Raw genomic sequence first — 13,078 nt, forward strand, 5'->3', positions numbered from 1 at the left:
GACTGGTCAATTGCTTGTAAACGTCACGATAGTGAGACATGCATGATCTCAGCTCTTTTGGAATTTTAAGCGTCTTTCGGCATTGGTATCTATTTTAAGAAAATGCGTTTCCAATTTTTTCGAAATCTGGATCCCTGCATATATTTTATCCGCAGTAATAGATTCCGGTTCTTCTTGTCCATTTTCATAATCTATCAAACTATTGATAATGTCGCTATCATCGACAGCTTGGTCCTCAATCATCTCGTCCAGGTCATTATCGTTGAAAGAGTCAAAGCCTTCTCCGCCGATGTTATGTGCGAGCGCACTAATTTCAGATAATAACGTTGACGCGTTTTCGGTAACGTTTCGATTAATTACACATTCAGGCCAGATCACTTTCCAGCACGAATTTAATGTGTGTTGTTTGATTTGTCCAATTGCTGCAATAATATGGTTTATGCAGTCTAAAATTGAGAATTTTTCCAAACCTCAGTTAGGCTTAAGTTATCGTCCTCTAGCTTTTTAAAATGTAGCTGAAAGTTAATTTGATATAATGTTTCTTAAAATTTGCGATTATGCCCTGATCCAGTGGTTGTATAAGGCTGGTCGTATTTGGTGGTAAAAACACCATTTGTATATTAGGATGTTCTATACAGGGATGACCGGGTGCATTATCTACAATTAGCAATACTTTAAACGGAAGACCCATCTCTTCCATGTATTTTTCAACTTCTGGTACAAAACAATCATTGAACCATGTTGTAAATACAGCTGATGTGACCCATGCTTTTTATTGGCCATGAAGTGTACTGGATATTCAGATAAATTTACGCCTTTTAGCGCACGTGGGTGTAATGCTTTATTTATAATAAGTGGTGTTAACATCTTTGCACCAGAGGCATTACTGCAAAGAAGAAGTGTGATTCGGTCCTTTGCCGCTTTAAAACCACTTGCAGTTTTCTCCGATTTCGCAATTAATGTTCGACTGGGCATCTTTTTCCAGAATAACCCAGTCTCATCAGCATTAAATATTTGGTCTGGGCAATATCCACCATCATCAATGATTTCCGCTAATACTTTGCGATAATTCATAGCAGCCGTTTCATCGGCGGACGCTGCCTCGCCTTGTATCTTCACATTGTGAAGTGCGTACCGTTGTACAAATCCAGCAAACCAGCCGTTGCTCGCAGAAAATGTCACGTTTCGTGAACAGGATGACGAACTTGGTTCTAAGTCCTTCAGTTGGTTGAAATAATGTCTAGCTTTTTCTTGAATTAATTCTTTGTGAACGGGGATTCGTTTTTAGTCAAATCTTTAAACCACAACACGAGAGCCTTTTCCGTCTTCTCTAATACAATATTTCTCGAATACGATGCTCTTTTACTACTGTCATTTGTTGCACTATTAAAAGATTCATATATTTTATTCGCACGTTTGTGTATAGCTCTGATCGTGGATTCACCTAATTTAAATTCATTAGCAACAGCTGTAGATCCTTCACCATCTGCTAGTCTATTTAATATTAGAATTTTTGTTTCTAATGGAATTGTCTGTCTTTTTACTTTCTTTTGGCTATAATTATTCATTGTAAGGGAGTGCTTATGTCTAAAATTAAAATAAAAATCATAAAAACTACATATAAATAGAAACAAAAGTAACTAATTTATTTACCTTTAATCTCACTATAAAATGAATCCTTAATCACGTGAATCGTGGATAAAACTCTGAATACGAAGCGTATGCTGTTCGCGCGTCGAGCGACAATACTGTGTACGTAACTGACTCTGCCTTGTCAGGAGATTGTTTAAAATAAATGAACAGAGCATCGCGAAGTCCAGATACACCGTTGTCAAGGAGACCACGTAATCAGAGTTCGTCCACAACATGTATATGTACATTGATAGGAAACATTAAATTGGTGCTAACGCCGTTAAGATTCATATACCGCATAAAAATAAATCGCACAAAAAAGTCGCACAAAAATAAAATCGCACAAAACCAATCGCACAAAAACAAAATCGCATAAAAAAGGACCGCACAAAAACAGGTTTTACTGTATATATATTTCAAGCATAAACCTAAAAAAATTTCATTCTGTCAATTAATTAAGTTTCATATTAACAAGGATGTGACCCCAAGGATATTAAGCTGACTCTTCCCATCAATGCCAAATAAGGTCGCGTCTATCAATAAAATAATTTAGTGCTAATTATGCTAATTTGCTAATCTGGATTTTGTTGCTTAAATCGTTTGGCAGGAATTTACGTTCAAAGTGGGGGGGAAGGGTGCGGCTTAATTTTAAGCTAGCCTTCCACATAGTAAATAAAATATATAGAATGCTTGAATAAAAAAATCAATTATATCAGAATTTGTTGCTATTTTGTTGCTTTAAAATAACGTGAACAGATTTTGAAAAAAGTATATTATTTAATTAATATCTATACTTATTGTCAGTCTTGCCAGCCTTGACAATCATGCGCAACATTCACATGAGAAACATTTAGTGATTATTATTAACAGTTTCTTGTTTCTAAATTTACATTTTATATATTTATAAATATAAAGAATTATTAGTGTAAAATCATCTGCATACAATCAAATGTTTATATTATAAATTTGTATGTATCGTGAATTAGCTGATTACCAATAAAATAAACATCGTGTTCTGCGCTGCTCTTTTTTATTATTTACATTTATCATATGTCATTAATTAAAATAAGAAATCGAGCGGAAAATAACGTTTTTGGATCCCGATAAGTTTACAATAAAGTCGATTGTATATAAACAATAACTGATGATTTTCGAATTTGCATATATCTCTCTATTAAATTTTGCTCTTAGGTTTATCGTATGTTTTTTTATAAAAATCATAAAACAGATAGAAATTTATTATTAAATTGAAAATGTAAAGGTTGACTACCCAATGCTCCATTATCTTGCAATTTGGCAGAAAATTGTGCGAAAAAAACAGGATCAATATGATGAATTGCACCTACAATATAAAGAAAACATAATAAATATAATATATCATTAATTTGGATTTTTGAAATGATGTTTTTAGAAAAATTTTTAAAAGATATACATATATATATCAGTTTTTCCGACAAACTGTGCTAGTATGTTTTACGAATAGAAATAAGAAAAAATGTTATATAAACATAACTTACATATGTTCTATTTAAAAGTTATAACAAAATGAAATTCTTATTATTAATATGATACTGTATAACAAAGCTCTATTGTATTTACTATTATTGTTCCATTTAAAAATATCCATCATTGTTTTCAATACGAGACCGCCGCTGAAAAATTGTATTTATTACTATTTATATAAAAAACTAATCCTCTTCGATTTATCTATCGTTGAGGATATTTCATCCAATCATTGTCTCACTTCTACTTCATAATGTGCCGGACAATCATCTAACTGTATCCACAAATTTTATCGATTGGCGTATGCAATATTTCCCAAAAGTTTTGTATACAATTCATTTTATAAAAAATCCAAGTGTGTGTAGTTAATTTTTCTTGTAAGAAATAAGAGCCAGTTATCTCATCATTACACGTGCCCAATATATTGCATTTGAGTTGCAATTGAATTGAAAGGCTCTTTCTCTGACACTGCGTGGATCTTGTTGCGATGATAATCACGTAGCTGACGGTAAGTTTATCTCAGTTATAATAAATCTGAAAAAAAAAAAAAAAATTTTGCTTATTTGTGAATAGTGTGGCTACAATGTAGCGTACGGATTTTTTTTTTCTATTAGTGGGAAAATAACGGTGAATCGAAGAAAAAAAAATCGTATTTTTCATAGAAATTTGGGAAGAAAAAAATTAATAAAAAAATAATTAATCAACTTATCGTAAAAATCATACGCTACATTGTAGCCACATTATTCACAGATAAGCAATTTTTTTCAGGTTTATTATAACGAAGATAAACTTATCGCCAGCTACGCGCTGGACCTCCACGGCAATTGCAGCGCCGCCATTTTGGAATATTTTTTGTTAAAACTTATAAGAGACATTAAAACCCTAATTTACTATGTGGCCAAAAATAAATAAATTTTGTCTTATACTTTTAAATTTACAAATTTTTAAAAATAAGCCTATTTGTCGAGCAGTCAGGGTGGTCAGACTCCTTAATTGGTCTATAGAATATCCTTAATAAAAAATCATTATTGTCTTGGACTGCATGAACGTAAAAAGTTCTTGTACTGGTGTGTAACGATACGGATGTGTATTATCTGCATGTAATGTTTGCCGTAGTAGAGTAAAGAAATTTCTAATTGTTATGAAACTTGCCGAACATTTACTTCAGGAATATTTTTAGAATGATTTAAAATTCTTTGCGTACGACATCACTGATTCAAAGTTCCATAAAGTTGATGTCTTTCTCACGTAAAGGAAGGAATGAACCTGTTAAACGTAATTGTTGAAAATTTCTTACGGTACTCTCCTGTTAGGGAATCTTCATTGATATTCTCTCACCACAGCTCAGGCATTTTCATTATAGTAGTCATAGATATAAATCATATCTACGTATTCTTCATATGAAAAAAAATTGTGATATTTTGATACAAAGTTGTACAAATCATTGTAGATAGATATCGTTACTAATAATAACAGAAAATCACTTGATCATTTTCAATGTTGGCAAGCAGTAAATAATAACGACAACCTTCATCTGTTTATACTTTTGTTTAGTTTTCACACGATGAAAACGTATTAATAATAAGAATAAATCCGTTACCATTTCATTTCATTTTTATTATAACTTTTTAATATAGCATTTATAAGCCTATGTTTATATAACATTTTTTTCTTATTTCTTTTTATAAAACACAATTTGGCGGAAAAAATCTGAAACAACTTGTATTTGTATATATTGTTGGGATTTATAGATAATATGAATTAAACACGAACAAATAATGTAATTTGAAGAGAATAAAAACGATAGACTATTCCACATAAAAAAATGTGCAGAAAAATTGGCGGCATTTACCATTTGTATTTTAGTTATCCATTGTTTCATAGGTGCTATTGCCTTTTGAACATTTGGCCCGTAAGATGCTAGGAAGTAGTAGGTATACATTAGCATGTGTACGAAACTGTTTAACATGCTGCCAATCAATGCCGGAGTAACAATTAAATATCTTACACCTATCCATGCGTAAAACAAGGTAGATACATGATGGTATATATGCAAACCAGACACTTGATTATTTTTTTTCCTTAATACGAATATGCCTGTTTCGACGTAATCCAAGATTTTTAGCAAAAAATAATACCATACAGTCCTACATAACTGTAATATAATATTCATATTAATTAATTTGCATTGTTATATTATTTTACGAAATAAATATGTATGATAGTTAGCAATAAATAACATAATTATGATATTACGTTGACATACATATTCAATTGATTGTTAAAATAAGAATATTTTGATATATGTAAAATGTATATCATTAACAAGAAATAGGTTTTTTTTATTTACAATTTTTGCACTATTTTTTTTTTCAAATAAAACTTGGCCGAAAATTCGATTACCGAAAGTTATTTTATTTTAACAAAAATATAACACGAAGTTATATTTAATAAAGAGTAGTACGTACTGAGTTTCTTTCAAGATTAGACTTTAAATAGATATCTGCCAATGATATACAATATATTTCTTTTTATGTTTTATATAGTAATTTATTACCCTTAATGAAGTATAATCGTAGGAATAATCAAAAACTACTGAACACGATATATTTTGTAAATTGTTTGTAAACAAGCCGGCATCGATGTGGTCATAAACCAACCAAGCGTTCGCCACAATTTGAATAATGTTATATAATTTTATAAACGTTTTTAGTGAATATGGTTGCCTGTTTTTCATAAATCGAGGCCCACATCTGAGTATGAAATATAAATACGCGAATATTATAAGTGGCACATAATAAGAAGATTGGATTAAAGGAAAATCGACTACTCGTGGATCTGGAAAATTAAATTAATATATTCAATTATAGGCAAACAGATCATGAAAAGGCAGTTTGATCAAGGTTTAAATTCTACATACTTCAACTTATGTAGAACATAATTGACATACTACAATAATATTTGAACTTGCAAGTGAGATTATATTCGAAAAATTAAACATTAATTTAATATTTATATATTATTATCGATTATGTGTAATATAGCCTTAATATAGCTTCACGTTTATAAAATATTATGTTTATTTTATTTGTCATTATCACATTATCATATCAGTTATTTGCTTTGAAAATTTTACAAAATAAAAGAATTAAATTATAAAATTTTATTTATATTTGTTTACATAAGAAAATTTACGTTAATAATGACAGAACTTCTTTTTTTTGAAGTTTTTCTGTGAATGAATTTTTTTGTTAGAATTGGAAGTATTTATTAATTATTACTAAATTTCAAGTCATTATATTATAACAGCTTTAAATAATATTCTCACCAATCTTTTCTATCCATAAACGTTGAACTTCTTTCAAGAGATCCATGGATAGGCGATTTTGTTTATAGAACTTTTGTTTAATAATCTTGTCTGTTAGATCTTGCTTTATAGTACACTCTCACTGTTTCGCTAGTACCGTTATTTATATATATATATATTGTAAAGTTACTGTATCGAGATTTAACGATCAAAATCGATGTATAGTCATGTAACAGACACGGTCATCTAGCACGTAATTTCACTGTATTTATACGCTGTGTTATCATGTACTTTGTACTTAGTTTCGTATGCAAGAATATAAATTTTCTACAAAGTAATTTATCAGTCGTTGTATTATGTTACATGTTATAATGTCAGTATAATACATATGCAACAAACAATATGTAACGCAACGTACAGAAAATTTAAATCGCAAAAAAGTTTAATCTTAATTTTAATCAATATAATATGCGATATTTATATGTATATGCAATATTTTGTCGACTAATCAGAGAATTCTACATGAACATAAGCTGAGATTCAATATTATTTATATTAATTATTTTTTATATAGAATTTATTTTTACATATAATTATAAATATAATTGCAATTAAACTTTGCCATTTTTATTAATATTTCCAAACTTGTAAAATATATATATATATGTATGTATACATACAGGATGTCCGGTAATTTTTGATACATTCAAAGTGCGCGAATATTATAAGTGGTACATGAAGATAGATTGGATTAAACTGAAAAAAGTCCTATACTGTTTTTCTCTATAATGCTTAATAACAGAGTTATTGAATAAAATTTGGTCAATCAGCGCTGACTTGGCCGCTAATGAATTCGACTAAGGTCAACGATGATAAGCTAAATTCAATAATAACTCTTTTATTAAGCGTTAGAAAAATGGTATCTTTACAAGGCTTTTTTTTATTTTTTAAAATTTATTTTTTTACAAAAAAATACTAAATTTGTTTAGATTTAACGTGATAATAGAAGCAGTTTGGAATCATAATATTGATAAGAACATTTGCTTATATTTAATTAATACGCCACAATATATAAATTTTTAATTTTATAAAAATTATATGCAGCAATAACAAATTAATAACAAATAAAAAATAACATAAATGGAGCGCGCAAAGCGCGCGCGGTAATTTAGTGTAGGTATAATAGATATGTAACTGTTATGTAATAGCAACTGAAGCGGAGTAGCACATCGCAAATTAATCTTTTGCACAAGCTTTTGAGTGATATTCGTATTAAATTTGTCTCGAAGATATTGTATTATAGGTAGTTATTTGTCACAAAAATACAAAGATCTCCAAAATTTAATGATAAAGGGAAAAGATAATTGTTAGCATCTTTTTGTATTATATAGATTGATGTCAGTTCTCAATCACGTCGGTATTATCTTCCCTTCCGATACGTCGCTGAGCGAGAGAGAAAGAGAGCGCTCGAATTTTTTTTTATATTAAACGTGCATTATTATTTTACGCATCGTCGGACGACGATGTGTAATCCCGCGACAAATTATCACCGGATTCCGGTTTGCGCCGGAATTCCGCCTTTTCTTCCGTGTTTCTCTGCTGTTTTGTGACGTCGCTTTGCTTCCGCGATGGACCGTAGCGTTAATGTTTCACCGATAATTATTTCTCACGAAATAAAACTTCATTGAGGCAACAACGAATCGACAAAATAGCGTGGCGGTCCCGAAAATGAATCACATTCGACCGTTTAATCTCTTCGAGGACAGCAATTTCGAAAATATTGTTGCAATTACGAACGATTTTTTTTTGTTATTCATTTAAACACAACATGTAAGAGCCTAAAAGAAATTAATTTCTTTTAATTTTCGAATATATTTAAATACTATTTATAATATATTTAAGTTATATATATATATATTATTTTATTTAATGGATTCTTATCTTTTTATGGCCAATCGATATGACATTACATTCAGAGATTCGTATCTACGAGAAGGATTTATTGATAACGTACGATTAAACCCTACGAAAAGAAACTTGCTTCAAGTCTTTGCGGAAACATTGCTTCTCATTTACCAAATGCTACTATCCGATACTCTGTATACATACAGTTCACGGTGCGAGCGGCGCCAAGCTGGCAAAGTATATGGATGTTCATGTTGAAGCGAGCGAGCTCAATCTATCGGATGACCTCTTTTTCTACCTGGCGATTGGAAGAAAAAAAAAAGCAACACATGCGATGTACACGAGCGAAAAACGACCTACGAGGGAAAATCCGACTCGTGCAGTACCGAGAACACGGGCTTGTCGGCGACAGCCTTTCGATACTCGCCCTCCCATCGATATACGACGACGCCCAATCGACTACGCCGTGGTGTAAATTACGTTCGAGAGCAATGTTTTCATCGCGACTAGACAAGTTTTCGTAAGAGGCGAGGTAGAAAAAAAAATGATCGTTCTCACAAGCGAAACGCACTTAAGGGATCGAATGGATTGAATGAGTTTAAGGATTTTACTCTGGTGAAACTATTAAGACTTGTAGCTCCCAATCGATTATAGAGAAGCTCGATTAGCCATGCTTAATATATCCTTTTGCAATATTGCAGACTTTACTACTCTCAAGTCATAGTCTGGATAGCTGCTTAATGGCAAAAAGTTTTCGCTTCCCGTCTCGGTACTTATCTCGAAAATACGTACAGGGGTGGGGAAGGGGAGACAAACTTCTGGAGAGTTACTTTTTACATTTAAATTCAATACATTTGAGAAATAAAAAATAGATTAATAAATAAGTAAAAATACATATTTTTAATTAAACATACTGTATAATAAATATACGAGATATAAAATAAATAAAATATTTTTTAAATTAATCAATGTTAAAGAAGGAGATACTCGTTAAATTTTCTGATGTTTGTTTTCTTATTGAAAATTTCGTTTCTAAAGATAATTATTGATTTGTAATTAAGCATTTATAAATTATTTTTTTAAATAAAAAATGCCGTCTAACTGTTGACACAAAATATATACAATTAGTTTATAATAATCATTAATTCATTAATCATAATCATTAATTCTTGCATAAAATTTTGTAACAACCTCATGTGAGAAGATTTTTAAGATAATAAATCTGATGAAGATGATTATCTTTGTTTTTGTCTGAAAAGATATAAACATGTATTCTTTATTTTGTATTTGTATATTATCTACTATGCAGTGTGCTAAAAAAAATCTTGTGAAGTGCGTCGTAATCGTCATGCAAATGATAAGTTGATAGTTTTCGTTATGATTATTCGTCGAATAATAATGTTTTAAACTCTTTGTCCCGATACTTATTTCTCGCTTTACAATAAATTTATTAATAAATTGATATTTTTTTATAATTTTTGTAAAAGAAATTTTATGAAGAAAGTTATAGAAAAAAGAAATAACAGTAAAATAAAAGTTATTAATTTGATTAAAGATATAATTGGGCATTAAATACTAAATATATAGATACTAAAAATTTACAATTACAATTTACAATTACAATTACAATTTACTTCAGAAAAGAGCATGGAAATAAATTCTATTCGAATAAGGTTAAATGTTAAAAATTGAATAAAGATTGATTCGATATGTACGTCTCCAAGTGTTTGTGTTGTGAATTTTGCATATATATGCAGTGTATAATAAATTCACAAAATACAATACATATTTCGTCAATGAATTTAAAAAATAACATTTTTAAAATAAAAATATAAAAAATTTTTTTACCTAAAATTGTTATTACTTTTTATATAATTTTTACGAAATATATAACATGAATGCAATTTATATATATATATAAACTTGCATTATACAAATCCCCAAAAAGAAAAATTTGAAAATATTTTCATTTTTATAAAGATGATTGGTGCAAATTCGATCACAAATATTCTAAGTTTAATTAAAAGTCAAAAATGATTTATATGTAACAATTATGATAATGCAATTTTACTATCAATGTCTTAATATTTCATATATACACAATATATTTCCCCATTGCATTTAAATGCAGTATTGTATAATTTTTTGCGAATAAAGTAAAAATTCTATTATTAATAATAAATTGGAATTAATGTTAAAAGGAAAAGAATGGACACAAACGTTTTGAACACCTGATATATTCGTCTTCACGATTTCGCATATAAAATGCCGAATAATAAATGTATCGTATGAATAAAGAGGCATAAATACTCATATATAAAGTGAATACAAAATCGTATACATCATTGTTGTTGAAGATTCGATTAACTTAAAATATTTTACAAAATTTATATTTTTTCAGTGATCGATTATTGAGTGCTGTGTCACGTTATAAATATTAGATCTATGTCCGTTATAATGACTTTTTTTAAAACATTTCATTATTATTGGACAGAAATGGCCGGTGAGTATTAGTATACAAAACATCAGGCAACATATAATCACGTTCTCTTGTTATTCTAGTTATTGACGTATGCTATTAACAATTTAAAACACAAAAGGTGCTTAAAATATTTTCCTTAAGAATAATTTATTTAAGAAATAATATTAGCTAGATAGTATTTTTATTTTTACTAGATATTTTTAGCTAGATATTATTATTATTTTTACAATACATCAAAATTATTTACAATGAGTTTAGAATAAGATTGCATTGAGCATAAGACTAATAAATGTGCATTTGAGCTTTCAGATCAAAGAACAAACAATTGGCTATTTATTAATTCTATATATCAAGTACCGTTTCTATTAATTGCTTATCTATACTTTGTCCTACGATGCGGGCCTCAGTACATGAAGAATCGATCATCATATTCGCTAAAAACTTTCATGAAATTTTACAACATTTTTCAAATAATTGCGAATGTATGGTTAGTTTATGAACATATCGCCGCGGGTTGGTTCACGGAAATACCTTTAACTTGCGTGCCGATTGATTATTCATACAAGCCTGGTCCTTACAGAGTATGTTATTAATTGTGTATCTCTAATGTGAAAATTTAATGTCAACAATTCAATGTAAATGTTTAATCAGACATCTTATCAGTAATGCGTTTTACTCGCAATTTCCATTATTAATTACACATTATTCGTTTTAAAAAGTTTTTATGTGTTAAGTTTTTTTGCTCCTGATAAGATATTTTTTTTTAATCAGAGTCAGATAATGAGATATCGGTCGCATAATGCTAAAGGATAAAATCCATTAAATAATGGAAAACGATTGTTTTTTTTTTTATTAACAATATATAATTTATAAATGGATGTGTGCGTCAAATCATAAACATTCAATAAACTATGGATTTTTACAGTTGGCTAGGACTATGTGGTGGTTATTCCTCTTAAAGCTGGTTGATCTCATCGAAACAGTCGTATACGTATTAAGAAAGAAACAGAACCAGATTTCATTTCTACACGTGTATCATCACGTGTCCAACTGTGTGTTTAGCTGGATTTACACAAAATATGTCGCTGGTGGAATGACGACTTTCAACAGCTTGCTCAATTGCTCTGTACACGTTCTAATGTACACTTACTATTTGCTCGCTACATTTGGACCGACTGTACGGAAAGTGATTAATCCGATAAAGCCGTACATAACTATTCTACAAATGGCAAGTTGACATATAGAATTAATCATCGAGATGTTCGCGAGACATTCGTATCACGAATATATAAACATAATAAGTATACATATATACATATATATATATATATATATATATATATATATACATACACACACACATACACACACATCTTTGAATAAAAATGCAATTAAGAGGCATATTCTAAAAAAAATAATGTGTAAAAATGAATTTTGTGTGTGTGTGTGTGTGTGTGTGTGTGTATGTGTGTAATGAATTATTTAATAAACTGTTCGATTTCTATTCAAAGATACATTTCAGGTACAATTTATCGTATTGATAATTTACTTAATTCAAACATTATTCCCGAGTTGTCCAGTACCGAGTGTTTTCGGACCTGTTTTCATCGGAAATTTGATAGCAAATCTATTCTTATTTTACAAATTCTATAGGAATCGTTATATAAAATCTAAGAATATGTAATACTGCCAATAAAAGCTTAAAAATAATTAAAAAATAGTTGTGTGCCGAAATGTAATGCGTTTATATGAATATCATTTAATATTTATCATTTACAATTAGTATTAGCGGATATAACGCGTTTTGTTATGGTATTTTGTTTCATATTAGTTACATGATAGTCTTACGTTACATATTATGTATATAAATATTATTTTGTCATCTTTATCCAAAAAGCAATTTGTTTGTAACAACGAATTAGTATCTCTTATTATGTATAGATAAAAATTTCAACTAGTCGTATTCTAATATTTATTTATGATAAACGTCAAAGATGATAACTTGAATTTAAAAAAAAAATTTTTGTATATTTTACAAAGTAATATATTTTAATATTTACTTTAATATTCACAATAAGTTTGAGAGACTTTTATTTTATTTGCGTTTGTTGCATTAATATTGCGGGCATGTCCTTTACTTTTGTAGGTAAACTAGTAATACTCATTCGCATTTAGTAACAAACTGGTACTTTATTGTATAATATTTTTGAAAGTGATTTTTTGTGAAGGTTAATAGCAGCTTCTACATC

The 13,078-nt window shown here is 29.1% G+C and overlaps 2 protein-coding genes across 2 annotated transcripts; one reads left to right on the plus strand and one right to left on the minus strand.

Annotated features, from left to right (window-relative positions):
* Nucleotides 1-2,645: 2,645 nt before the first annotated feature.
* LOC126859044 (elongation of very long chain fatty acids protein 4-like) lies at nt 2,646-6,677 on the minus strand. The gene is made up of 4 exons (XM_050609949.1): nt 6,464-6,677; nt 5,693-5,973; nt 4,988-5,290; nt 2,646-2,974 (listed from the first exon to the last, which is right to left on the minus strand). Exons 1-4 carry the CDS (start codon nt 6,507-6,509, stop codon nt 2,807-2,809), a joined length of 798 nt encoding a protein of 265 aa, XP_050465906.1. The 5' UTR covers nt 6,510-6,677; the 3' UTR covers nt 2,646-2,806.
* Nucleotides 6,678-10,710: 4,033 nt separating this feature from the next.
* On the plus strand, nt 10,711-12,516 carry LOC126859045 (elongation of very long chain fatty acids protein AAEL008004-like). The gene is made up of 4 exons (XM_050609950.1): nt 10,711-10,850; nt 11,139-11,410; nt 11,755-12,057; nt 12,352-12,516. Exons 1-4 carry the CDS (start codon nt 10,793-10,795, stop codon nt 12,511-12,513), a joined length of 795 nt encoding a protein of 264 aa, XP_050465907.1. The 5' UTR covers nt 10,711-10,792; the 3' UTR covers nt 12,514-12,516.
* The last annotated feature ends 562 nt before the right edge of the window (nt 12,517-13,078 follow it).

Source organism: Cataglyphis hispanica, chromosome 2, assembly GCF_021464435.1.
Source record: "Cataglyphis hispanica isolate Lineage 1 chromosome 2, ULB_Chis1_1.0, whole genome shotgun sequence".
In the NCBI taxonomy this organism is placed as follows: Eukaryota; Metazoa; Arthropoda; class Insecta; order Hymenoptera; family Formicidae; genus Cataglyphis; species Cataglyphis hispanica.